The sequence below is a fragment of the Cimex lectularius genome, unplaced genomic scaffold, assembly GCF_000648675.2.
Source record: "Cimex lectularius strain Harlan isolate CLEC.00 unplaced genomic scaffold, Clec_2.1 scaffold322, whole genome shotgun sequence".
Classification (NCBI taxonomy): Eukaryota; Metazoa; Arthropoda; class Insecta; order Hemiptera; family Cimicidae; genus Cimex; species Cimex lectularius.
The window spans coordinates 374,184-400,946 of record NW_019394198.1 but is presented as its reverse complement, the minus strand read 5'-3'; the positions used below and the strand labels follow the sequence as shown (position 1 = coordinate 400,946).

Here is a 26,763-nt window from a genome sequence, read left to right as displayed (position 1 = left end):
ACAGGAGGAGCTAAGTCTCTTGTGGGCGTGACTTGATGCAGATATACTTTAAATTGAAGCATTATTTACCTGCTACGGGAGTGGAATGTTGGGCAATTGTGTTTTATTTTTGCGACTTAAGTTAAAGTTGTTTTCCAATTTCTTCCAAATGCTACGGAAGATTTTTGTAAGAAAATAATTGTCGCGTTATCACTTTTGAACCGGGATATAAAAAAAATTACATCACCTAAATCTTCTGTTTTAAGCCGTAAGCCGTAAAAAACCAATCCGGTCCGATAGCAATGAAGCATAACCCTCGGAATGGGAATTCATCCGAGGCCTGCCGCCGGGCTGATTCCTTCCCCGGCCAGATATTAATAATCGGGTACGTTCTAAGGCGATTACAGGGTGGAAAATGAGCCGGCCGAAAGCCGAAGGGCTTCATCCCGAAGCCATTTTAATTGGATTTCAACTTCTGTCAAACAGAAATTAAAAAAAAACTTTCTTAATGAAAATTCTCTCGTTTGGATAGATTCCTGTTCCCGATTCGTATTAATTTTACACGGGCCGTGACTTTTAGACGCTTTTCTGAAAATACCGTAATAAAAATGTTTTTCTTTAAATCTTACCTAAAATTTTAATAATTATCTCATTCAAACTGTTTCTGTTGGTTAAACAAATATAGCAAACAAGAAAACAATACCCTTTGGAATAATTAAGAATTTTAATAACTTCTAAATCAAATTACATCCAAAATAGATATTAAATTTTTGAAAAACGTTTGTAAACAAACTTATTAAAGATTATTTTAATATAATTTCAAGTCAAAAATTGTCTGTTCAAGTACATATTGACAAATATGTCTTCATCTTTCTATCGTTCTGGCTTTGTTTAACAAGGTGCAATGTGCCTTGGAAAATAATCGTCTTGTCAAATCGTACATTTAACCTACAACCGACTACAGACTATACGTTTTGACATTCAACCAGCCATTCGAGAAGTTTTATGTATGAAATCGAAAATTGCCTGCATAGCTTGGAAGGCGTAATAGGAAATACGTTGTAAAGGGAGTTTAAACAACCTAAGGAAACCGCGGGTGCAAATTTACTGTGATACCCTTATCTGGTTTATGTAGCTTTTGTTTTAAGAGCTTTGGTTTATTTAGTGGCCGATAGAAGTTTATGGCGTTCGATCGGCCGTGGGAGGAAGCTTCCATGCCCCGGGCGTGTTAGCCGGCTTTTATACACCGTTAAAATACAACTGCCTATTATTTTTGGATTCCAATTTTATCAGGTATTGCTCAGAATATTCTTTAGAAACATGGTCAAACAAATTTAGTCAAATTTTATAAAATTAGGCGTCGTTTAAAACTAATTCCAAAAGCCAACAACAATTATTTATTACTGTCAAAATCTTTGGGGAAATTGTTTTTTTAATGTCTGTAAAGCACGACTTTGTTTCCTCCAAACTATTTAAACACAAACCTAAACAAATAAACAAAACCAAAATCTCATCAGTTAAACATTGAATAATTATGGATCACATTAGTCACTGATTAATGTAATTACAACACAGGCTCCGCCTACTTTTTATGATGAGAAGGGGCTTAGTCCATCTTAGGCGTGGCTTGATTTAATTACAACTTTTTCACGAATGGACTTCAACCAAGACTGACTCTTGCCGACTTCTTTAGCGCGAAATACTTCAGAAAGATACTTGCATGACTCCGCCTACTTTTCGAGATGAGGCGGGGCTTAGTCTATTGTAGGCGTAGCTTGTACTTTAATAACGGATTTCTTACTGAAATACTTGAGGAAACTGGGCTTTGATTAGCAGAATAGATTGTGAAAACTTTATACTGTTTTTATAATTAAAATTTTATAGTCAGGTACGATCAAAAGTAAGAACCATTCTGATTAGTATATTTATTTAGAAAAAGTACACAATTACAACTGTTTTTTCTGAAATAATTGATTTCTTCAAGCATTTAAGAAATAAATAATAATTAAAATCTTCATCAAAAAGTGATAAATGAAATTTTTACTACCTCAGCCTACTTTTGGAGAGTAGGCGTGGCTTGATGTTTAATTACATTTTTTTCTCTCTAAAATACGCATAAACCAAGACAGACTCTGGCGTGCTTGTTTAACGCAAAATATTTTAGAAAGACAGTTGCACACTATTTTTATAATTATAAGTTAGACTATTTGTCAGGATATGATAAAAGACCTAACTTTCCTAAGTCGTATAGGTGTTTCTTTTTTGAGAAATTCACTATTTTTTCAAGCATTTAAAAAATAATAAATATTCCATTATAATAATTAATCAATGAATGATCGTTTAACAAGCAATCACTGAATAATAATTAATTCACATTAATTACTGATTAATGATATTTTAACCATAGCTCAGCCTACTTTTCGAGATGAGGCGGGACTTAGTCCATTGTAGGTGTGGCTTGTCATAAGCGTACGTAACATAAATTTTTCCAAAATAAATTAAATCATTTACAATTTATAGGCTTTGTCTGCATTCAGTTGTGGTACTTTTAATTGAATTTAAATTTTTAATTTAAATTATGTTTCAGACGTCCAGCTGCGTCCCCTGCCAGCAGGTGCAGGAATCTACGCTGCTCTACCCGCCCGTGCTCGAACTGCAGCCAGCTCTGCCTCTTCACCTTTCCGGCGAGTGGGTCTCGACGAGGTGCGAGATCAAGCAAAACGGCCTTTTCCTCAGGCGTCGGTTCAGAGTTTCCGGTAAGCACGTTTAAAAAAGCAAATATGCCGAGATTACAAGTACAACTGTCATTTTAGGTAAATCTTGGCATGCCGAGTACTGGTTTTTCTCCGAGCCGCGCTGCCAGAAGCCTACCCTTCTGGCGGCAGCTGAAGGCGTCTACATGCTTGCGAAAGACGTCGTTTCAAAAGTGCACGGCGCTGTAGATTTCGACTTCGCCGTCGAAAGGGCCTTCCTAACCATTTTTGAAAAAGGCCTTGCCGAGAGTCTGCAGGACGACGGCAGCTGCGGACCACCCGGAGTATGGCAGGTAATGACCTCCTTTTTAATTTAGAACAGCCGGAAGACCCGGCTCAATTTTCTCGGTTCTTTTTAAAACGGACCCTTTTACCTTTTTCGATCCTGTTCGACTGGTTTTAAATAACTGTAACAAAAAGGTGATCTCTCGGTTTTCTAACCAAATTAAATATTTCCAGTGAGCATCCACTATTTTGTCACGTTACAAAGACAATTAAAGGTTCAGATACATTAAAACCTTATCATTAAGCATTGGATATTTTTCACTTACAATTTCATCGTGGACATGTTAAACCTTTTCAAACTCGGCTTGTGAAGATGGAAGTGAGTGCATGGCGACATCGAGGAATATTCCGGTGAAACATTCTTTAAGGTTAAGGAGGAGGCGATGTCGCCTGCAACACGATGACTACTGTCGGACAGAGAAATCTCGAGCACGAAACCAAGATTGATGATAATTGGGGATCGTCGATTGGAATTCAAGAATAAGATAAAAGCATTTGAAGTCTCTTAGTTCATTTATAACTAAACTTAGTTTACAGGTATGTTCGTTAGTGAATTGGATGTTGGTGAGGCTATGCTAACTCTCGTGGACTACCATGTCTGATAAAGGTCACAACTGTTGCGTGAATGCGAGTTATTGAGAGGAACACGTGGGACACGTATGCGGACTTTTTTCCAGTTGTGTTCTTGCCTAAATAGAGGAATGATGTATTGAGTGTTATTGAAAGGAAGAAGTATTGTAATAGTGTTGGTGACTTACAGCAATGAAAAACCTAGTGAAAAATTTTGTTACTACCGTCATTCACCACGATTGTATTCTCATTGCGAGTTATTTGTAAGGGAGAAGTACTGTTGAAGAAGTAGTAACTGCCAGGAATATGCTTGGTGGAAACATTAGTAAGCCGCAAGAAGCCACAACAGCTGTATACTCATTGGCTGTTATTTAAAGGACGAAAGCATTGTCTAAGTAGTGGTGATTGCCAACAGTGCACCTAGGTGAAGAATTCATAAGCCTCAAGCAGTCATACCCGTCTCCCCGTACACAGTTAAGTCTCATGTGAGATTGGACGGTATGGAAGGGCTGATATGTAAGCAAAAGATAAGGCCCACAAACCATCAGCTGTCTGTCTTACGATGTCCCACATAAAATGTACATTGGCTAATTTGGGTAAAAACATACAAAAAATTTCTTTCTTTCTGTTAAGCAAAACAGAGTTGAGTTTAAAATTAAATACTAGTTACAGCAGATAAAGCTTGGGCTTTGAGAAATGGAGAGAATCTACATCGTTTAAGAAAGATCCTGTCTGCAGAGGGGTAATGTCTTGTAGTCATATCACCTCATTCTCATTTTAGTGACTGAGATCGAGTAGTGCCCTTTTAAGAGCCGATGTTTTTATAGACGTGTTGTTCAGTGTTAGGCATTTGATAATGTGTAAACCTGGTGCACACTTAACTAACACCCATGTAGTCACTACAACTGTATGTGCTGCCATGGTTGTTTAATAAATAACATTGGCTGTTATTAAGAAGACAGAAGCATATCAAAATCAGACTGCCAACAATTCGCCTAACAAAAATTTAGTAAGCTGTAAGCAGTTGCCAGAATAACTTTAAAACTTAACAGTACCGTTACTGCGCACTAGAACTTTTATTAGAACATATTTTTAAACAAATTCTTATTAATAATTTTCTTTTTCTTCTAGGTGGGAGTAGCTCGCGATCTGACACCATCCGGCGGGTGTACCGCCCTTGGGATCAAACTTCCGACGACAGAGTACGAATTGGTACGAATCGAGTCGGATTCTTCGGGAAACATCCTCCTCTTCCTGGGCCAATCCTCGGAAGAGAGGAAATCCGAGACAAAAGAACGTCCGACGCATTTCCAGCCGCCGCTCATGCAGTGCGCATCGCCAGAATTCCCCCTGACCCACTTCCTCAACAGTTACAATTACTCGCCTCAGCTGCGGGCCGACTTTTTCGCTATTTTCCTCATCCTCAGGATGCTGTGATCTTCTCCGACGGTTTATTTCCGTTTTTGCTCCTCATCCTACCCGACTCCAGGCGGAAAATATTGAATAAATTCCAAATAAAAATAAATGGCCCGGACAATGATAAGGTACCGAGGAGAATAAAGTAACGTCAGGAAATAGCCGTCTGAACCTTTCTATGGATTTTTCAGATTATTTTCTCCTTTCAAACCACTATTGCTGAATGCGACTTTTCTCAATTTTCACCACCCTGCATTTTCCAACAATTCAAATTTCACAATACCCCGGCACTTTAATTTTATCTATCGAATCAGACAAAATAAATAAAATTTACGTCGCAATAAATATACATGAGCATTGGTCGGTCACAATTTCTAAATGAAAGGTAATAAATAGCATGCAACATAAATCCTCTTGGTGAATACATTTCCCATTTCAACAAATGCACATCATTATATAAAAAGCAGCCAATACTAACAAAAATTGAATAACAGAGAAACAATACAAACACACGACCAATAGCATTAAAAGGTTTTATCAAATGCTAACAAAATTACAAACAGTCTTCTTTTTAAAAAAAAATGTGTTTTGACTAATTTCAATCTACAATTGTTTCGTATAAATTTGGTAATGTTTTACCTTCAAGAGGTTTAAGTCCAGTCGCCCCTGAGACCAACAAACCACAGTGTCTTGGCTGAATACGTCGGAATAACACGCCTGGCATCAGTAGAACCAACGACACCTCTTATAAACAACGAAGCCTTGCAATATACTCATCGCCAAAGTGCACGATATTCCTCGAAATTAAACCTCGTTCATGCTCACTGATAAATTTCATTCACTCTCCAGAGATCAAATACTCACCTTAGAATTGTACATTCTTGCTGATAACTTTTTTAAATAAGCAGACGTCCACCACTCACCCAAAAGTTCTCCATTGAAGCCAGTGATTCTCTTTTACTCACCAGACGTTACCCACTCACCCAAGAGTTCTCCATTCTTGCAGATAGATAACTTTCTTTTACTCACGAAACGTTACACACTCACCCAAGAGTTCTCCATTCTTGCAGATAACTTTCTTTTACTCACCAGACGTTATACACTCACCCAAGAGTTTTCCATTCTTGCAGATAGATAACTTTCTTCTACTCACCAGACGTTACACACTCACCCAATAGTTCTCCATTCTTGCAGATAACTTTCTTTTACTCACCAGACGTTATACACTCACCCAAGAGTTCTCCATTCTTGCAGATAACTTTCTTTTACTCACCAGGCGTTATACACTCACCCAAGAGTTCTCCATTCTTGCAGATAACTTTCTTTTACTCACCAGACGTTAATCGCTCACCCAAGAGTTCTCCATTCTTGCACATAAATCTCTTTTACTCGCCAGACGTCGCCCACTCACCCAAACGTTTTCCATTGAAGCCAGTGATTTTCACACACTTAACTAAGAGTTCTCTATTCTAGCTGATAACTTACTTTTATTCACCAGACGTCATACGCTGAATCAAGAGTTTTCCATTCTCACTCAGCAGTCGTCAAACACTCGCGCAAAAGTTCTTCATTTTCGCTGATAACTTTCTTTTACTCAGTAGACATTAGAAACTTATCACACAGTTCTCTGTTCTCTCGGATAAGTTTTTTTGCTCACTGGAAAACTACACTCAAGTAAGAGTTATTTATTTTTGCTGGTAACTTTATTTCCCTCACCAGACGTCACTTACTGTCTCAGAAATTTTCCATTCTCACCGATAACTTTTCTTATCCTCACCAGAAGTCCAGACACTCACCCAAGAGTTTTCTATTCTAGGTTATAACTTACTTTTCTCTCCAGACGTGACATGCTCTCTTAAAAATGCTATATTCTCGCATTATTTTGGATCGTTGTTTTATTCTTGTATAAAATTCGTAATTTGTTAAAATTATTATTGCCTGTTACAATACAGAGTTTGTAATCTAAATAATCTTTTTATATGTATTTGCTGGAAAATACGATTTATAAGTTACATTATTTTCTATTATGTACACGGAAAAATGTTTTTTTCTATATTCTTAGATGTGAGTTATTTGAGAATGTTTTCGTCGGTGAAACCCCCTCAGAAACAACTGCTATCGTGTAAAATAAATTTATTACATGATTAACGACGGTTTTAAGTCCCGGCGTTGCTCTAAAAATACAAGAAAACTTGGTGAAAAGGCAAAATTACGAGTCGTGAACTACAGCAAGACGTGCATAATTAATTGAAAAACTTTCCGCCCATGTTATTTATGCTTTTCAGCGGCAGGAGACGATTTTACTTATCGTTTCCACGCGAACGGCGTACATGCGTGTGAAAGAGTCGCCGCGAAGAATTCAGTTTATTAACTTTTTTAAATATTTAATGAAAAAATGCTTGCCAAGGACTTGGCGAATAGTCGCCAGACATGCACATACGAGATTCTTCCCATTAATGGACCTATTTTTTCCGACAGAGTCTACAGAGGAAAATGTAGAATTGAAAGTATACTTTATTCCTTTTTGTGAAAGGAAGAGTAATAAGGTGTAAAAGGAGAAGGAGGTCTGATACCGTGGAAATCTGTCCGAACTTTTTCCCTTTTGGCCGGGAAGGATGAATTCCTCCTGAGGTCTGACGTTCGCTCTTATTTCGAAAAGAGAGGCCATCTAATTGGATTAAATTCAACCCCCTCGTGGGCTGATCCCCAACAGTTCTCCCGGACGGTGATCCCCCTTTTATCGATAGGATTGTCAGGGTACTCGTTCATTTGACGAAGTGTTGATTTTGTAAATAAATATCCTCGGGAAAACTTCCTCCACTTTCCTCAACCGGCCGTGTAAATATTAGAAATTTTATTGCCGAGTTTATATAATATTCATATCGTTTCGTTTTTATAAGGTTCACAAATCTGAATTTCAAATTCTTGTCGAGTTCAACCGGTCGAGATAAACTGGCGAACCCAATTTTCCGACTGTTTTGTAAAAATCTGTTCTTGTCTTGAAATAGAAAATTTTTTATCATACGAAATGCATAAAATATGTGCTAATTAAAACATAACTCTGAAATATATTTAAAAACCTTCAAAAACAAATATAAGATCAATTATTTCATATATTTTTCAATGTTGATTCTAAAAATGTATATAAAATTTTTTTTTAATTCATCTATTAATAGTTCATATGTAAAACCATTGACCAAATTTTACAGTATTATGTTTTTATGTTTAAACCCTAAAATCTAAATTAAAAAAAAAAATACTAAGTGTAACCTATTTTATAAATACGGAACGTCTTGTATGTTGTAAATTGTTAAATATAATATAAACTTAAGCTATAATAAATTTTTTTAAATATATGTAATTTTTAATCTCAATGTATTCTCAACATTAATGTGCACATCAAGTTCCAAAAAGAAACAATAGAGAAACTCCACAGAATGTTCTGATTGTTTCCTCTTTGTCTTTTAAAAACAATGTACATAAACTGTAAATTTTCTGTACATACATAAGCCAGTCTGTAAATATAGTTAAGTATATTTTTGTGAGTGATTTTACCTTTAATTTGGAGACAGGAAATTCGCCGCCCCCTCACACGGTTGTGGTGAAATACCTGCTCAGGAGAAAAGCCCAGTGATCTGTATATAATAGCGAGTAAGAGTTTCGGTAATGGACCGAACAATTATTGTACTATGTATTATGTTTATATATGTTTAAAAAAAAGGGTTAATTCGAAAATAAATGTTTATATGTGTATACTTTATGCATGTGTTGTTACCATCCCTGGAATTATGATGTTAATGGGCATTTTATTGATGTAAAATATGTGAAACTGCCCTAATTAGCACCTTTCCAATTCATTCACTTTTATTTAACAAACTTTAATTTTTTTATGTAAGGTATTGGTTGAAATGAAAAATCTAGTGTCACGAGCGGGATTCGAACCCACGACCTTCGGCTCAATACGCCGCTGCTCTAACCACTTGAGCTATCATGACTTCGATCCACTCGGACACCAACTCCCCATCTCAATTTTTTCCTCCTTTTTGCCATTTTCCAAATGTGGGTTCGAATCCCGCTCGCGACACTAGCTTTTTCATTTCAATCAATACCTTACATAATAAAAAATATTTTAAAAAAATTAATTAATTGAAAGAAGTTATTTGGTCAATAGGACCATGAAACATAACGGACTTAAAATGTAATATATTTTTTACATACTGATATCTATCTGGCGTCCAATTTATTTTTAATGACAAGCTGACTAAACTAGGGATGTTGGCGCTCAAATAAGGACACTTCCTCTTTTACCACGTAAATAACGTAGATATTAACATTTTGAGGTATCTTATGTTTCTGTTTTTGAACATAATACTTCTATTATTTTTCCAAATTTATATATACATATTCCATAGCCACAGTTGTTTTTCATTGTTATTTTCTTTTTCTATTACTTTAACATTTTCACAATCCATTGTATGTTTAGACACGTCAGTTAACATTTTTTGTGATTGCTGTTTAATAATTTATGAATGAGAATGTATCGTTTGTATTTAACAGAAACATACTTCCTCCACCTGCTTATAACCCTGACGCTGTACAACCTATCGATCAAAACCTTAAATTAAAAAAATCAAAATCATTTACGTTTGTTAGGAACATTTCGATTTTGTATCCCATTGTACAATATATTGGTCACCTATCAAACCTTAATTCAGAAACCTTCTAATTGATTTTTATTGTTTACTGATAGTATAATTGATATGAGTTATATGATGCTCTTATGAAGTTATATGAAAACTCTTAATCAAAACCGTAAATCTTAAAATTTTTCAATTGTTCATGTTTAAAATTTATGATTTGTGTTTGTCAAGAGCATTTTGGCTCAGCCTGCTTATAACCCCGATGCTATAAAACCCATTTTTCCACCTCTCATAATTTTTATTGATGTCTTTTTTGAAACGACATTATTTGTTTGTCTCGAGCGACTTGCCTCTCCCTCCTTATAACCTTGACGCTGTACAACCTTTCAATAAAACACTTGGGGGCGTCGGTGGCCGCAACGGTTTAGGCGTTGATACGGCGCTCATCACTAAGTATTAAGGTGAAGGTCCCGGGTTCGAATCCAGCAGCCCTGCCTTCGAACCCGACATACTTACAAATGGGCTTTTTTTCAAAATCACCGGCACCCTGGGGGTTTATATGACCTCTGCTGTTGCGAACTCTCGTAAAAAAAACACTTCAATTTAAACGTTTTAAGTTTTGAAGATTGTTTTTTCATGATGTATGAATGGGAATTTATCGTTTATGTTTGTCAAGTGCCATTTATCTCAGCCTGCTTATAACCCTGACCTCATTTGACTATGGACATTACCCACCTGTCATCATTTTTATTGATGTCTTTTTTGAAACGACATTTTGTGTGTCTCGAGCGACTTGCATTTCTCTCCATATAACCCTGACTACTGTCACCTATTTCATTTGTTTTCTTTTAAATTTCATTTTGAAAATGTATACAACGATGTATGTTTGTAACTTTATGTGTAAGAGCAGTCAAAAGAATTGACCTGGACAGGAAAAATTTGCCTCTCCCTACTTATACCCCTGACACTATAGAACCTATCTTACGGTACAATATCGTACGGTCTTTTCTTCACGTCCTACGTTTATACTATATAACTTTATTTTACGCTCGACTGATGTATGAATGAGAACGTATCTTTTTTACATCTTACCTCACCCTGTTTATAACCCTGAAGCATTCCAAACCCATGGAGCACCTAGCAAATCTTAAATCAGAAACCTTTCAATTTTTGGATTTTGTTATTGATATTTGATTGAGAATGTATCTTTTTTGTGATTGTTATCGTCTTGCCTCTCCCTCCTTATAACCTTGACGCCATCTGACACGTCTTTTTTCATCTATGTCATACTTATAATCCTGATAGATTTCATTTTTAAATTTTTTACAACGATGTATATTTATAATAATATGCGAAGGAACAGACTTGAGAATTGACGTGGGTGTCGTTCACTTGAGCACAGGCAAATTACAGTGGAAAAATTTGCCTCTCCCTGCTTATACCCTGACACTATAGAACCTATCTTACGGTACAATATCTTACAGTCTTTTCTTCACTCCTACGTTTATACTAAATAACTTTATTTTACGCTCGACTGATGTATGAATGAGAACGTATCTTTTGAGTTTATCATGAACATCTTTCCTCACCCTGCTTATACCCCTGACGCTTTACAAACCCATGGAGCACCTAGCAAATCTTAAATCAGAAACCTTTCAATTTTTGGATTTTGTTATTGATATTTGATTGAGAATGTATCGTTTGTGATTGTTATCGTCTTGTCTCTCCCTGCTTATATCACGGGATGCTACGAAACCTCTCAAACAAAAACTTAAATCTACAAACTCAGCATCTTAAAAGTTAATTATTGTTGTTTATTGTTTATTGATGCATGAATAAGAAAGCATGTATTGATTGTGTTTGTATCGGTTGTCTCGCTTCTCCTTGCTTACATCCCTGACGCTATACAACCTGTCGATCACCTTTCAAACCTTAAATCGTATCGTTTTTTGATTGTAATGAGTCTTCACATAACCTGGTTATCACCCAAACATCAGTCTACAGTCTTTTCCTACCTGCATCATACTTTTTTAAGAAAACATGTTGTACTGTAGGGTCTCACGTATAAAACGTTGTGAAATGTCAAAATCTATTGCCAATAGTTTCGAGCGCGTGGTTAAACGAGTTAATCGATTTGATATGAAGTGTCAGGGGGCCGTAAGATTATTACAAAAGCAAATTGGGAAACAAAAGTGGGCCACACGTCGTTAACGAGGGATTTAATTATTTGAATTAGATCCGACACAGTATAAGTAGATATAGGAGGCCGTGTACGCTGTGCAAAACCATCGGGGGCGACTACTCCCTCCCGTCTCTCCAATTTAGCAGGGAAGGTTCATTTGAATTGGTTAAACTGGGATTTATGACGGCCTACTTTCCCTCACGGGACCGACTATACTGCTCATAATAAATTCGAGAGATGGAATATTTAGACAAAAGGGAAACTTGTCAAATTGAATCGGTGAACCGTGTATAACAAGGGTGGATAGATCTCGTCGTAGTTTATAAATAGAAAACAACACAACAGATCTCCTAACATTTAATGATGATATATGAAATAATTGTTGAATATTGTTTTACAGATTCGGCTCGTTCATATTTGGAGGATTGGGCATACGTTTGGAACAGCCATCAAGTTGATCTATCAGTCAATCACTGGTGGATAAAGCATTCACTAGTGTGTGTCTGCAATTACCTTTGGAAAGTAAAACGTGATTTTTCCTCACCAACCGACTCAAATCTCCGCCTGAGATTACCCTCACAGTACACTATATCGAAAGGTTTTATAGCCTTAGGGTTATAAGCAGGGAGAGGCAAATCGTTTTTCCTTTGCGTGTTTCAACTTGTCAGACAGCCATGTAAATTATCATGTCTTTTTAAAAATTCATAGGTCGTTGTAATTTTAAATCTATGAAATATTAAATGGGGTTAGGGTTATAAGCAGGGAGAGGCAAGTCGCCCATCACATATTCAAAAGATACATTCAAATTCAAGATTAGTAAACAATATACTCTAGTAATAATAATAAGTGGGAAGTTTATGGGCCAACAAACAGCTGAGGTCATCGCCGGCCCTCTACGTGTTTTCCATCTTTTTCTTTTCTTTCGCGCATATCATACTCTAGTAATTATTGAGTTTTCATCTAAGGTATGGATTGAGAAGTTTCATAAAGTCAGAGTTGTAAGCAGAGAGAGACAAAACTCTCGTGACAAAAATAAACCGTTCTGATTTAATTATGTAGGTTTTTAATTAAAGTAACAGTCTTGTTTTTGGTTTGTATTTTCAGGTTATGACTGAAAGGTTTGATAGCGTCAGGTTATAAGCAGGGAGAGGCAAATCGTTCTATCGAACTTTGCCTGTTTCAACGTGACCGATAGCCATGTAAATTATAATGTCTTTTCATATAATCATAGGTCGTTGTAATTTTAAAAATTAAATCTGTAAAATAGTAAGATGGAATGAGGGTTATAAGCACGGAGAGGCAAATCGCCCATGCATTATTCAAATTATACATTCAAATTCAAGCTTAGTAAACAATATACTAGTAATTAAGAAGTTTTGATCTAAGGTGGCGATTGAAAAGTTTCATAAAGTCAGGGTTATAAGCAGGGAGAGGCAAAACTCTCGTGACAAATTGTGGCAACGAAGTGTGGGCACTCTCAACCCGACACGCAAGGATGGCGCAATTACACAGAAGACAAACACTTTGAGCCCTGAAGATGATCTCAATAAAAGATCGAAACGTTGGCACGATAAAGAAAATGTTTTTCTGAAACCTACATCACACCCGACCTCATCCCACGATATCTGAATTACTCTCGTGACAAAAATAAAGCGTTCTGAATTAATTAAGGAGGGTTTTAATTGAAGTAAAGTATGTTACTTTTGATTAAAGAAATTGTTTTATTTATGAAAAAGTTTATAAACATATAAGAACTTAAAATATAATTCAATTAATGTCGATTAGAGAAGATATTCGATTGAAGTCTGCGATTGTCCCACAACTACGCAACAAAAAAGTTTAAAAAAAAGCTAACCGCTACAGTATTTTTGTCCACCGGGAAAAGCTCGCCAAAGGAATTCTCAAGTTTGGCTTGGATATGCTTCTCTACCCAAGGAATACAGATTTTTCCTTACTCCGGTCTCTTAAAAATTCTATTTCTAAGGAAACTCTATTTCACTTGAAGAAAATATCGATCGAAAAACTGAGAAATATTGGGAAAACAGAATTACAAAATCTCGTGTAAGTTTGGAATAGACAGGGGAAACATAAAATAAAAGAAAATTCTGTCCTTAAATTGTCTCATTGTTTTTATTATATGTTTACGCTACGTTTTAGATTTGGATACCGATAAGTAACCTTAAAAGACGAATAAGAGCACGTCCATCACTTCCTGATACACTCCACGATCTTGCAAGGAAGACTGGTAGAAAGTATGCCGAGGAGATAAATTTAAGGCAAGAGGAGGAAATACGCGATATTGAAATGTTAATTAAAAAGTAATTAAAACAAATTTTATCTGTACGTCTGTTTTTCATTTTACTTAGAAATTTACTTACTTTTTTTTTTACTTTTTTAGACAATGACTCAATTATTAAACAATAAAAAACGTGGAACTTTGATTATTATATATAAAAATATATGCAAATCAAGATATAATACAAGTGGGTGGAATTTTTTGCCTGTCAGTGTAACAATACATGTTCGAATTCGTTAACTCCGTGTGCGTTTTCCTGCTCTCCCAACATTGACTCTGAGAGGGTTTTCACTGCTTTTCCTGCACTGACTTGACATGCTTTTCCCTGCACAGATTGCACATGTTTTTTCCTGCACTCCTTGCACTGACTGCGCAAGCGTTTTACCAATTCAGACTGTGCATGCGTTTTCCTTGCACAGATTTCCCATGTTTTTTCCTGCACTCCTTGCACTGACTGCGCATGCGTTTTACCTATTCAGGCTGTGCATGTGTTTTCCTTGTACAGATTGCCCATGTGCGACTGTGAGTTTGTGGAGGGTCTTTGACGGCCACTCGCTAGGTGGATGAATTTTGGAACTCGTTGCCTATTCTCGAAGAAACCAGCGACAATCCTATTCTAATGCACTACAATGGCTGTCCACATGTCGCTCGCTTAGTACAAACGTACCTTCAACAGCATAAAATCAGGGTCTTATCTAGACTTGAACCCCATCGAACATTTATGTGATAACCTCAAAACACGAATCACGTTCATCACTTCCTGATACACTTCACGATCTAGAAAAGACACTGCGCACTGCGTGAAAATTCGGCTAACCTCCATCAAGGAGACATTTCCAGAGTCGTAGAAAGTATGCCGAGGTATCTTCTAGATGTAATTAACGCAGAGGAGGAGATACGCGTTACTGAAATGTTAATTAAAAATCTAATTAAAACAAATTTTATCTGTCCGTCTTTTTTTTCTCTTCTTTATTTTCCTACGTAATTTACCTTTTTTTGTTTTTTTACTTTTTTTGGCAAAGACTCAGTTATTAAACGTTAAAAACCGTGAGACGTTGATTAATAAAAAAAAATATATATACAAATCAAGTTATAATACAAGTGAGTGGAATTTTTTGCCTGTCCGTGTAACAATACACGTTCGAATTCGTTCACTCCGCGTGTGTTTTCCCGCTTTAGCAACATGATTCTGAATGTGTTTTCACAGCTTTTCCTGCACTCCTTGTTCTGACTGCGCATGCGTTTTACCTATTTAGACTGTGCAAGCGTTTTCCTTGCACAGATTGCGCATGTTTTTCCTACACTCCTTGCACTGACTATGCATGCGTTTTACCTATTCAGACTGTGCATGTGTTTTCCTTGTACAGATTGCCCATGTTTTTTCCTGCACTCCTTGCACTGTCTGCGCATGCGTTGACCTATTGCGACTGTGCATGCGTTTTTCCTTGCACAGATTACCCATGTTTTTTCCTGCACTCCTTGCACTGACTGCGCATGCGTTTCCTGAACACCCTTCACAGCCAATAGTCCCACTATGTAAAGCGGAAAACACTTTTTTAAACAAGACTAGTAGATTTTTCATTGGACATTCCCGCTTCTATTTTAGACGTAGAACTTCATTGCATAGTGTAAAAAAATATTAGTCAATTTATACAAAACAATTTTGTATATTTAATATTGCTGATATGTAAGGTTAAACTATAACATTTTCTTTATTTTTATATGATTTTTTAAATGTTAATTAAAAATTTAAAACAAATTTTATTTGCCCGCCTTTTTATTTTTTTTTAACTTTTGTAAACAAAGACTCAATTATTAAACGTTAAAACGTGAAACGTTGATTAATATATACAAATATATACAAATCAAGTTATATTATAAATGGGCGGAATTTTTTGCTTGTCAATGTAGTTTGAAACAGAACCAATTGGTTTGTTTTAATCATATGTGTAATGTTTCAAGGTTACAACAATATTTACAGATTTGGAAAAGGTTTTTCCTAATGAAGGAAAAACGCGAAAAAAGGTCTTCTGTGAAAATGGTGCAGGGTGTTGCAAATGTCTATGCACTTTTTGGCATTATGGAGAACCTTGATTTGTCGATTTTGTTAAAGCTGTTGCAAGAAGGGCTAAATTAACTTTCTTGTTTTGTTTTTGGGTGTGTGTGTGTGTGTGTGTGTGTGTGTGCGTGACGAAGATGAGGGATTGCTTCCGAATTCAATTTCGAGAGCTTTCGACCCTCCGTAATTCGGCGGCCTGTTAGGGACAACACGGCCGACCCGGCGAGCGATAATTCAAACCCGCGGCGGATATTTTTCACCCGGTGGGCCATTGTCGTATTTGGAGATTTATCAACGATTCAAATTGCGGTTCGACGGCGGGAAAAATAACAGGGGGGGTGAGGGTTTATCTCCGGGGGTTTGGGAAGTCCGAGGACAAAAGGCCAAGAGATCTCATCACGCTGTTAATTTCGCCGGCAGCAAATTCGACGCGATTTGGCGTTATTGCTTCATAAATAAACCCCCCATAAAAATTTTTACTTGCTTTTCACCATTCTAACCGTCCTGTAGCATAAACCCGAGTGGACTTTAAATACATAATAGAAAACAAACAAGATTCAATATCATTAACACAAATCATATAATAAACCATAAAAAATATGTGTTTTTTTAATTATTTCTCGTGTACATCAAGCTTAATTGAGATTTATTGTTAGATGAATCTAAAATAAACACGTGTGCAAGATGGATGACAAAGCTGTACCACGATCCCGTCTATTAATTATTGTCGAAAGCCTTGAAAAATAATAGGTCATAAATGATGAATTTTCCACCCGAAAACAGGATATCATACATTCTTTTTAAAACAATACCCGACACATAAAGCACATAGCACGTGATGAACAGGCTTTTTATCTTTGTATTTTTACAACCAGTCCATGACAATCACTAAAACTGTTTTATAAATGAGTTTTTTTTCTCGCAGAAGTTGATAAATATTTTATAAATTTACAGCTCGACAAACGAACCTCGACCAACTCGTAAAACGTGACAATTCAAAAAGCGCGTTGATCCTAAACAACGACTTTGGGATAAAATATACTCTCATTAATTTCTCCCTAATTATTCTTTTTTTTTAACAATGTACAGCATATATTCATAACTTTTATAAAAGAAGGTCTGGTAAATCTTTTTTTTCTGTCTCTCATTTCCCGACGAGTATAGAAACTTTGAGAGCGATCACAATCCATTCACAAAAGTCTTATATACCCGTATCCCGTCTCGAAAAGAAAACACGTCGGGCCCATTGTTTTAATTCCAGGGGTATGAAACTTCTTATCTCTGTAATCGAAAAAAAAGGACTTTCCCTTTTTAAAACCTTTCAGACGGTAACAAAGCCCAGCGGACTTTATGATACCGTTAACATTCGAACTAGTTTAAAATGCTGAACTTACTTGAATAAAAGCAGATTTGGTTTGCTTCGAAACAAGAAAAGCAATTGACTATTAGACAAAAAACTTTCCAAATATCAAAAGCCTAAGATTTTCAGTTGTCAAAATAAATCGATAATTAATTTATATATATTTTTCTAAACTAGAAGATGTTTGTATAAGGTCATTGTGTGAAAAATTCCATCTACCAAAACTTTAAACTGGACTATGTTAAGTCTCAATGGTCAATTTGTAAAGAACGGTGTTATGCGAGGAAATCTAGACAACGAAAATCAAAATATCGATAGTTTATCGACTCCAGATACAAACTATAAAAATAATCGATGGTGAAATAATATATCGATTACTATCGAAAATTCTAACTAGCAAAGTTTGTCCACCAGTAGGTCATCCGTTTTATCCGAGACCGTCTAGAAAAATCAATTAAAAATCAAAAATTCATCATACTTTGGTCTTTTCCCAAATGTCATGTGATTTTTTATATTTTTATTGCATTTTTTAAAATTACATTGATATTTGAAAATGTTCGAAAATACATGTTAATTGATAAGGTTTAAATATAGGAGTCTAGTTCAAATTCGGTACAAAAAACTTCGCTCTCCCTGCTTATAACCCTGTCGCTATAAATGTTTCCAAGCCAGATTTACACCTTAACTAAATTTACCTTAAAAGGTTTTCAATTTTTGAAGTTTGTTGTTTCACTGGTGCATTAATGAGTTTGTATCGTTTGTTTTTGTCGCGGGTGTCTTGCTTCTCCCTGCTTATACCCTGACACGATAATTGTAAAAATTACTACCTATTATAACAGTTGAGAAGACAAGAAATGATTTTTTTTCAATAATATACGAATGTCGTTCGCGTTTGACCCGAGCAAGATTTGATAGAAAAACTCTTACCTCTCCCTGCTTATAACCCTGACTCCATAACTGTAAAAATTACTCAAATATTAGAGAGTAGTGCAAGTTCGGTAAAAAATATTATTGTCTCTACGTGCTTACAATCCTGACTTTCCTTGTTAAAACTATCGATGCCTCAAATCAAACTTTCTAATTATTGGAGTACTTGGGTAGTTCACTGATTTACGAATGAGAATGAATCGTTTGAATTTGTGTCATAGGCATCTTGCCTCTCCCTACTTATTACCCTCATATCATTTGACTGTAGGTTTTTTTCTCTTGTGAAATATCTTGTTTTATAGATTACATATTTAAACTTACAAGGATATATGAATGTAAGATGTATGATAATTGGTATAACTGTAAGATTGTCGATCGCGTTAGACACTAGCCATTTCGGTAAAAAGAAACTTGTCTCTCTTTGCTTATAACCCTGACGCTATAAAACTTCCAGCCAAATTTTACACCTTAACTAATTTAGCTTAAGAGTTTTTCAATTGAAGTTTGCTGTGTACTGTGCATGAATGAGACTGTATCGTGTTTGACGAGAGTGTCTTGCCTTTCCCTATTTATAACCCTGACCCCATAATTTTAAAACTTATTACACCTTGCAACAGGCTATGAAAAGGTATTATAATTGAAATGGTTTTTTCAATAATATACGACCAGCGTTCGCGTTTGACACGAGCAAAATTGTATTTTTTAAAAACTTGCCTCTCCCTGCTTATAACTCTGACCCCATAATTTTAAAAAATACTACTCATTGTAGTAGTCTATGAAAAGATAAGAAATGGTTTTATCAATAATATATGAGTGGTGTTCGCGTCTGGGACGAGCAAAATTGGATTTTAAACAATTTGCCTCTCCCTGCTTAATACCCTGATCCCAAAATTGTAAAAATTACTACTCATTGTAGTAGTCTATGAAAAGATAAGAAATGGTTTTATTAATAATATATGAGTGGTGTTCGCGTCTGGGACGAGCAAAATTGTATTTTAAAAACTTGCCTCTCCCTGCTTATAACCCTGATGCCAAAATTGTAAAAATTACTACTCATTTAACAGTCTACGCAAAGATAAGAAATAGTTTTTTTCAATAATATACGAATGTCGTTCGCGTTTGACACGATCAATGTTCTATTAAAAAAACTTACCTATCCCTGCTTATAACCTTTTCGCCATCCTACTACGATCTTTTCTGTTTGCGTGGGACGTTTTTATCGATGTATGATATAACAATGTATGTGATTATGTCGTAATTTATACATGGCTCTTATTAAAATTATAAGTGTGTAGTTCACGTTGACACGGGTGAAGTTTGGTAAAAAAAAGTCTTGACTCTCCGTGCTTATAACCCTGACTTTTCTTGCTATAACTATCGATGCCTCAAATCAAAACTTTCTAATTATTGGAATGAGAATGTTTCGTTTGAATTTGTATCATGCGCGACTTGCCTCTCCCTACGTATTCCCTGATATCATTTGACTAGGGTCTTTTTCCCCTTGTGGAATATCTTGTTTTATAGATTGCATATTTAAATTTACAAAGATATTTGAATTAAGCATGTAGGATAATTCATTTGACTGTAAGATTGTCGATCGCGTTAGACACTAGCTGACTAGTCAGTTCGGTAAAGACTTGCCTCTCCCAGCTTATAACCCTGACGCAATGAGTGCGTTTTTTCTAACCTATGTCATAACTTCACTAATTTCGTGGTCCGCTTGACCAATTAATATATTACAATTAATTAAGGTTTTTAGTTGAGATAAAAAAGTCAATGGCACGAGCGGGATTCGAACCCACGATCTTCGGCTTGGTACGCCGCTACTCTACCACTTGAGCTATCGTGACCTCGATCCACTCGGACACCAACTTCCCATCTCAACCGCACCTTTCGAATTTTCCCTCCTTTTTGCTATTTTTCAAATGTCGTGTAATCGGATTGGATTCTCGACGACAAATGAAATGGCCACGGAGAGCTTTAGTGAAGTATACTTCATTTTTAATCATTAAATTCACTAATTTCGTGGTCCGCTTGACCAATTAATATATTACAATTAATTAAGGTTTTTAGTTGAGATAAAAAAGTCAATGGCACGAGCGGGATTCGAACCCACGATCTTCGGCTTGGTACGCCGCTACTCTACCACTTGAGCTATCGTGACCTCGATCCACTCGGACACCAACTTCCCATCTCAACCGCACCTTTCGAATTTGCGCTTTCATCTCAACTAAAATCCTTAATTAATTGTCATGTTTAATTGCATATAATGTATACATTTAGCGTTAACTTTCTGAACAGACTTTATAATTGATTTGTGCTTGTCATGGCGTTTTGCCTCTCCCTGCTTATACCCCTAATGCCATATTTCTATTTTCTCACCTATGTTGCATCTTTCTCTTACTTTTTTATTTATAAAACTTCAATTGTGTGAAAATTTCATGTTTTGATAACGGCTCGTTTCTTCTTCGATCCAAAGAATCAGAGTATTGCCGCATCAATACCTGTACTCAGCAGAAAGGCAATCAGTCTCATTGTCGGATAGTAATCAAACGAAGCCAACAAACAGGACAGTTCAGACTTGGCAATTGTCGCATTTCACTCCAATTATGCTGGATGAGACTGTTTGCTCCGTGTTGTACAATGCTAGTGCAAACTTAATAAAGGAGACGGCACCAGTTGCTCAGAAACCGAGGGAATGGATTTAATTGCACGAATCATATAAATTTGGAAAATTTACAACTACGACTTTTTAAAATACGATCAGTTGACACAATAATTTGAGGAGTTTTGAAAACTATTTTATCAAAATAAAATAAATTAGGTTTGTTGGGATTTTTTCCAAACGGGTTTATGTTTTTAAGCCGATAAATCGTTAATATAATTACACCTTGATATGACAGAGAAAAAAAGTTCGATCTTTGAAGTTTCGTTGTTTACAACCGCCAACAAATCCTCTAATTCAATTCCCCACTTGGTAAATAAAGATAAAAATAATTAAAGTTTGGAAAGCCCTGACTTCCCTCCTTCTGGGAAAACAGAATCGATCGGGTTTGTTTTTAATCAAAACGACAGAAATAATTTTTCCCATGGCCCGCCGAGGAAATATTTATATGTTTTGACAAGATTTGATTTTCCGAAGTAAGGCAAAAAACGCGATTATATTTTTGAAAATAATATATCGACTCTTTATACTACTTCAAAATATCACAGTTACAATTTCTATAATTAAACCAACATTGATTTAGGCAGAAAAATACAACAGTGTCAGGGATATAAGCAAGGAGAGGCAAGTCTTTTTACCAATCTTTGTCCATGTCAAAGTAACGACTATCACAATTTTAATAAAAGCCATGTCAATTATTAGGTTCATACTTTGCCTAACGATAAAAACGTCTGACATAGGTGACATCGTACGACTTCAGGGTTATAAGCCTGGAAAGGCAGGCCTCTAGTGATAAACTCAAACGATAATTTCTTATTTTAAACGTAAGTAAACAATAAACCACATAAATCGACAGGTTTTGCTTTAAGGTATTTTTTGATACGTTTTATAGTGTCAGGGTTATAAGCAGGGAGAGGCAAAATGCTCCTAAAAAACAAAACCGATACTTTCGTTAGTAAATAACAAACCCACTAATCGACAGGTTTTGCTTTAAGGTTTATTTCAGGTGCTTTATTTCATGCGTTTTATAGTGTCAGGGTTATAAGCAGGGAGAGGCAAATGTTTCCACTGAAGTTTGCCTGTCCACGAGTAAAGGACACCCAAGTCAATTCTCAAACTGTTCCTATTCATATCGTTATAAATATACAGCGTTGTAAAAAATTTCAAAATGAGAAAAAAGCGTCAAAATCTCAAACTGTAAGAAACATAAGTATGGAATAGATGAAAAAAGATGTAGTCAGATGACGTCAGGCATATGAGAAGGGAGAGGCAAGATGATCCTGACAAAACAAAAATGATACTTTCATCAGTAAATAACAAACCACATAAATCGACAGGTTTTCTTTAAGGCGTTCCTTGGTACGTTTTATAGTGTCAGGGTTATAAGAAGGGAGAGACAAATGTTTCCACTGAAGTTTGCCTGTGCACGAGTAAACGTCACGTATCAATTCTCAAGACTATTCTTATTCACACCGTTATAAATAAACATCGTTTTAAAAAATTTAGAAATGAAATCTATAAGGAGTATAAGAATGACAAAAATGAAAAAAGATGTAGTCAGATGGCGTCAGGGTTATACGTAGGGAGAGGCAAGATGGTCCTAACAAACAAAAACGATACTTTCATCAGTAAATAACAAACCCCCATAAATCGACAGGTTTTGGTTTCAGGTTTTGTTTTATAGTGTCAGGGTTATAAGCAGGGAGAGGCAAATGTTTCCATTGAAATTTCCCTGTGCACAAATGAACAACACCATTTCTAAATGAAACCTATAGGAAACGTAAGTATGAAGTAGCTGAAAGAAGGTCGTAGGTAGATGGCGTCAGGGTTATATGCAGGGAGAGGCAAGATCTGCCGAACACAAACGATTCATTATCATTCCTACGTCAGTAAACAATGAACACATAAATCGAATCGATTTAACTTAAGACTGAATTTGAAAGGTTCAAGGCTATAAGCAAGGAAAAGCAAGTCTTTCACCGAACTTCATTTTATCTTGCAAATTATTTAAGTAATGTTTCTAGAAAAACTTTACAGGCAGACAAAACCATTAGATTTTGAATATATACATTTTAAAGGACAGTCGTCGTTCTCAGAATGTCATTACAAATAGATGAAATGGTTCGTTTGACTATCTTCCTCGTTAAAAATTTCACAAATTCGCCAATCACAGGATAGACATTTCGAGCCTGATGTTCAACTATTGAAATCCGGAGATTTTCGAAATTCCTCCAGCGGCCGGGAAGCTCCCAGATCAAAGGGAGACCCGGTTCCTCCGGCTGCTTTCAACCATTTGTTAAGTTCTATTACGTTCCCGACTTGCGGATGTTTAAGAAATAATTACAAGTCCATTCACTTCTGCTTTCAAGTCACAGGCCTTAATGTTTTTGTTTAGATTATAGTCTAACTTTACGCTATACATGTACCTTTTTGCGTCCTTACCTACCTCTTTAAAATGTAATTTCATTATGTAAAGAAGAAAAAAAAGTATTCAAAGTAAAACATTATATTTGCCGCTTTTTCGAGTTGAAAAACACGTGAGGTAGTATATTCATGTAAAATAATAAAGAAATGAAGAGAAAAAAACTCCCACCTCAGTTCTCTTTTCTGGACATTTGAAAACAACACATGTATGTTTCATTATTGAGCAAAAGCATGTAAAAAATTTTATGAACCGGGACTCGAAAATAATAAACCCTTCGAAGTAAATGTATGCAAATCTATTCCGAGCTAATTCCCAGCTGCGACTCCCTTGAGGGCTTATTTGCATTTTAACATTTGACGGTGTCGCGTCAGGTCGGGTTTTCTTTTGCGGGCGTCCCCTTAGTAACAGTTTCCGACCCAATCCGACTGCAGATTATGACTATCATTAAAATCCAGGCTATTCGTAGGTTTACTTTCATGTTTTACATGTTTTTTTGCCCTCTTACAAATCAATTACGAACAGGCCTTTCACTAATTGTAAGTACGATAAAGAAACCTGTTTGAAACCCTCCATCAAATAGTATCGATAGTTTCTATATTTGATTCGATGGCCACGACCTAAAAGAAGGCGTCATTATAGGGAAAATATCGATTATAACAACCATCGATAGTGTATATAGTTTGAATCGAAACATGGAATATTATCGAAATTTTGAAATATTCGAGACATGGTCTCGATTTAATAGTAAAGCTCCTGTTTGGAAAATATCGATTATAACAACCATCGATAGTGTACATAGTTTGAATCGAAACATGCAATAATACCGAGATTTTGAAATACTCGATACTTGGCCTCAATCGAAAAGCATAACCTCCTGGTAGGAAAATATCAATGGTGTACATAGTTTAAATCGCAACATGTATTATTATCGAGATTTTGAGATATTCGAGAAATTGCCCCCGTCTAATAGCATAACCTCCTGGTTCGAAAATATCGATAGTAAGAGCCATCGATTGCGTACATAGTTTAAATCGTAACATGAAATATTATCGAGATTTTGAAATAATCGATGCTTGGTCTCAATCTAAAACCATAACCTCCTGGTTGGAAAATATCGATAGTGAATATAGTTTGAATCATATCCAATTGTCAGCTGATTTTTTTAATGACGCTCAATTTGAACGTGCGAAACGCGGAAATTATAACAAAAATAAATATTAGAATAATAAGTACTTAATATTACTATAAATTACTATAAAAATAATAACAATTAAAATAATTAGATTAATTATTTGGATGTTTGATATTATTTATGTACATATTTAAAATGGGAGGTAGATCGAATAAATGCATCAATAATATAACAGATTTTGATCTACCTCCCATTTTAAATATGTACATAAATAATATCAAACATCCAAATAATTAATCTAATTATTTTAATTGTTATTATTTTTATAGTAATTTATAGTAATATTAAGTACTTATTATTCTAATATTTATTTGTGTTATAATTTCCGCGTTTCGCACGTTCAAATTGAGCGTCATTAAAAAAATCAGCTGATAATTGGAACGTCGCGTTGGCGGAGGTATCAGCGGTTCACTTAGGCAATTCATGTCGAGAGACGTGGTTGTAGAAGTCCTTCAACCTGATGATGAGCTAAAAGGCTCGAAATCCGGATCGTTGCAAAACAACTTACTGTGAGTAGGAACTATCCTTTTAAAAAGTATTGAACACCACACTCACTCCATCATTTATCATTTTCACTCGATACTTGGCCTCAATCTAAAACCATAACCTGTTGGTTGGAAAATATCGATACTAATAGCCATTGGATTTTCGTAACTAAGGTCCTCGTATTTCTCGCCCTATATGACTATCGATATCAAAAGCCTTCGATTTTTTCCTATCGATTAAAATCTATACTTTTCAAAAGATTGTTACTATTTGCTACTGCTAAACTGTTAATAGTTTCAATTATTGTCACTTTTTTTCTAACATTTGGCTTTGTGATGATAATATATCGATAGAACTATTTTAATCGATAGTTTTCGATATTTTACTATTTTCCTCTTCCAGTCAGCGGTGACATATAGCCTCTCATAGTTGGTCAGGCCAATAGAATGAACCATAAATAGTTTGGATTTTCCTAACTAAGGTCCTCGTAGTTCTCGCACTAGATAACTATCGATATTAAAAGCCTTCGATTTTTTCCTATCGATTAAAATCTGTACTTTTCAAAAGTTTGTTACTATTTAAGGGTTAAATTGTTATTAGTTTCAATTATGGTCACTTTTTTTAAACATTTGGCTTTGTGATGACAAAATATCGATAGAACTATTTATCGATAGTTTTCGATATTTTACCATTTTGCTCTTCCAGTCAGCGATGACTATAGTCTCTCCTATGCCAGGGCAACATACGACTCCTCGTAGACCTCGTCCTGGATAAATCTGGATAAATATTAATGATCGATAGCTTTGTGATGAAAAATGTCCATAAAAATGCACGTGCAGAGATAAAAGAAAATGAAGAAGCTGTAGAAAATAGATATCATTTGACACAAACAATGAACCTTTCATGTCAAATAATTATTTTAAAACTCTTTATACCCATGATATACGGAATAAATAAAAGGTCTATATTATTGGGTCAAATTGCAGCCATTTGCAACAGTGGATTGATCGAGAATCAATTGTTTAAAAGTTTACCCGACGTGGCTGACCTGGATCTTGTTTGAATTGAACAAAACGGTTCTGCAAAACGAGTCCAAAAATCGGCAAATTATTTTATTAATGAAATATTGTAGTGCAAATATTGTTTTAAGGTAGAAATGTTAGCACAGACTGTTAAAAACGTTCGTGGATTTAATCCTTGTAGGAGTGGATTTGTATCAGGATGACCAAATAGGTCGCCACGGCTGCCATCATCTGAAATTTTTTTTATAAATTAAGTCTCTTGATATTAGTGGCCAAGTGTAAACTTACCGAGTGCATCAGGGCGTAATCTAGTTGGAAAAAGCCGCAAGCGTGGAACGTGACTTTTTTCTTTGTGAGGAGATGGTTATCGATTTGTTTCTGTAAAGACATAAATTCAATCTTATTCGTTTTTTGTTTTTTTAAATACAGTAGAAATCCGTTTTTCCGGACTTGAATGGACAGGGACTTGTCCGGATGATCGAAAGTCCGGATAATCCGAAAATTTG

General features: G+C 35.6%; 1 protein-coding gene and 2 non-coding genes across 3 annotated transcripts in view; 1 reads left to right on the top strand and 2 right to left on the bottom strand.

The window, feature by feature from the left end:
• The window catches only part of LOC106665890 (protein APCDD1-like), a 47,055-nt gene extending 38,977 nt beyond the window's left edge, over positions 1-8,078 (top strand). The window contains exons 3-5 of the mRNA XM_024230086.1: positions 2,567-2,735; positions 2,793-3,025; positions 4,719-8,078. Coding sequence (XP_024085854.1) covers positions 2,567-2,735; positions 2,793-3,025; positions 4,719-5,024 — 708 coding nt within the window. The 3' untranslated portion in view covers positions 5,025-8,078. The remainder of the gene's footprint in view (positions 1-2,566; positions 2,736-2,792; positions 3,026-4,718) is intronic.
• A 12,166-nt stretch (positions 8,079-20,244) lies between these two features.
• Trnag-acc lies at positions 20,245-20,317 on the bottom strand. Its single transcript has one exon. It is a non-coding gene; the product is annotated as a tRNA-Gly (tRNA).
• A 241-nt stretch (positions 20,318-20,558) lies between these two features.
• On the bottom strand, positions 20,559-20,631 carry Trnag-acc. Its single transcript has one exon. It is a non-coding gene; the product is annotated as a tRNA-Gly (tRNA).
• Positions 20,632-26,763: the final 6,132 nt, after the last annotated feature.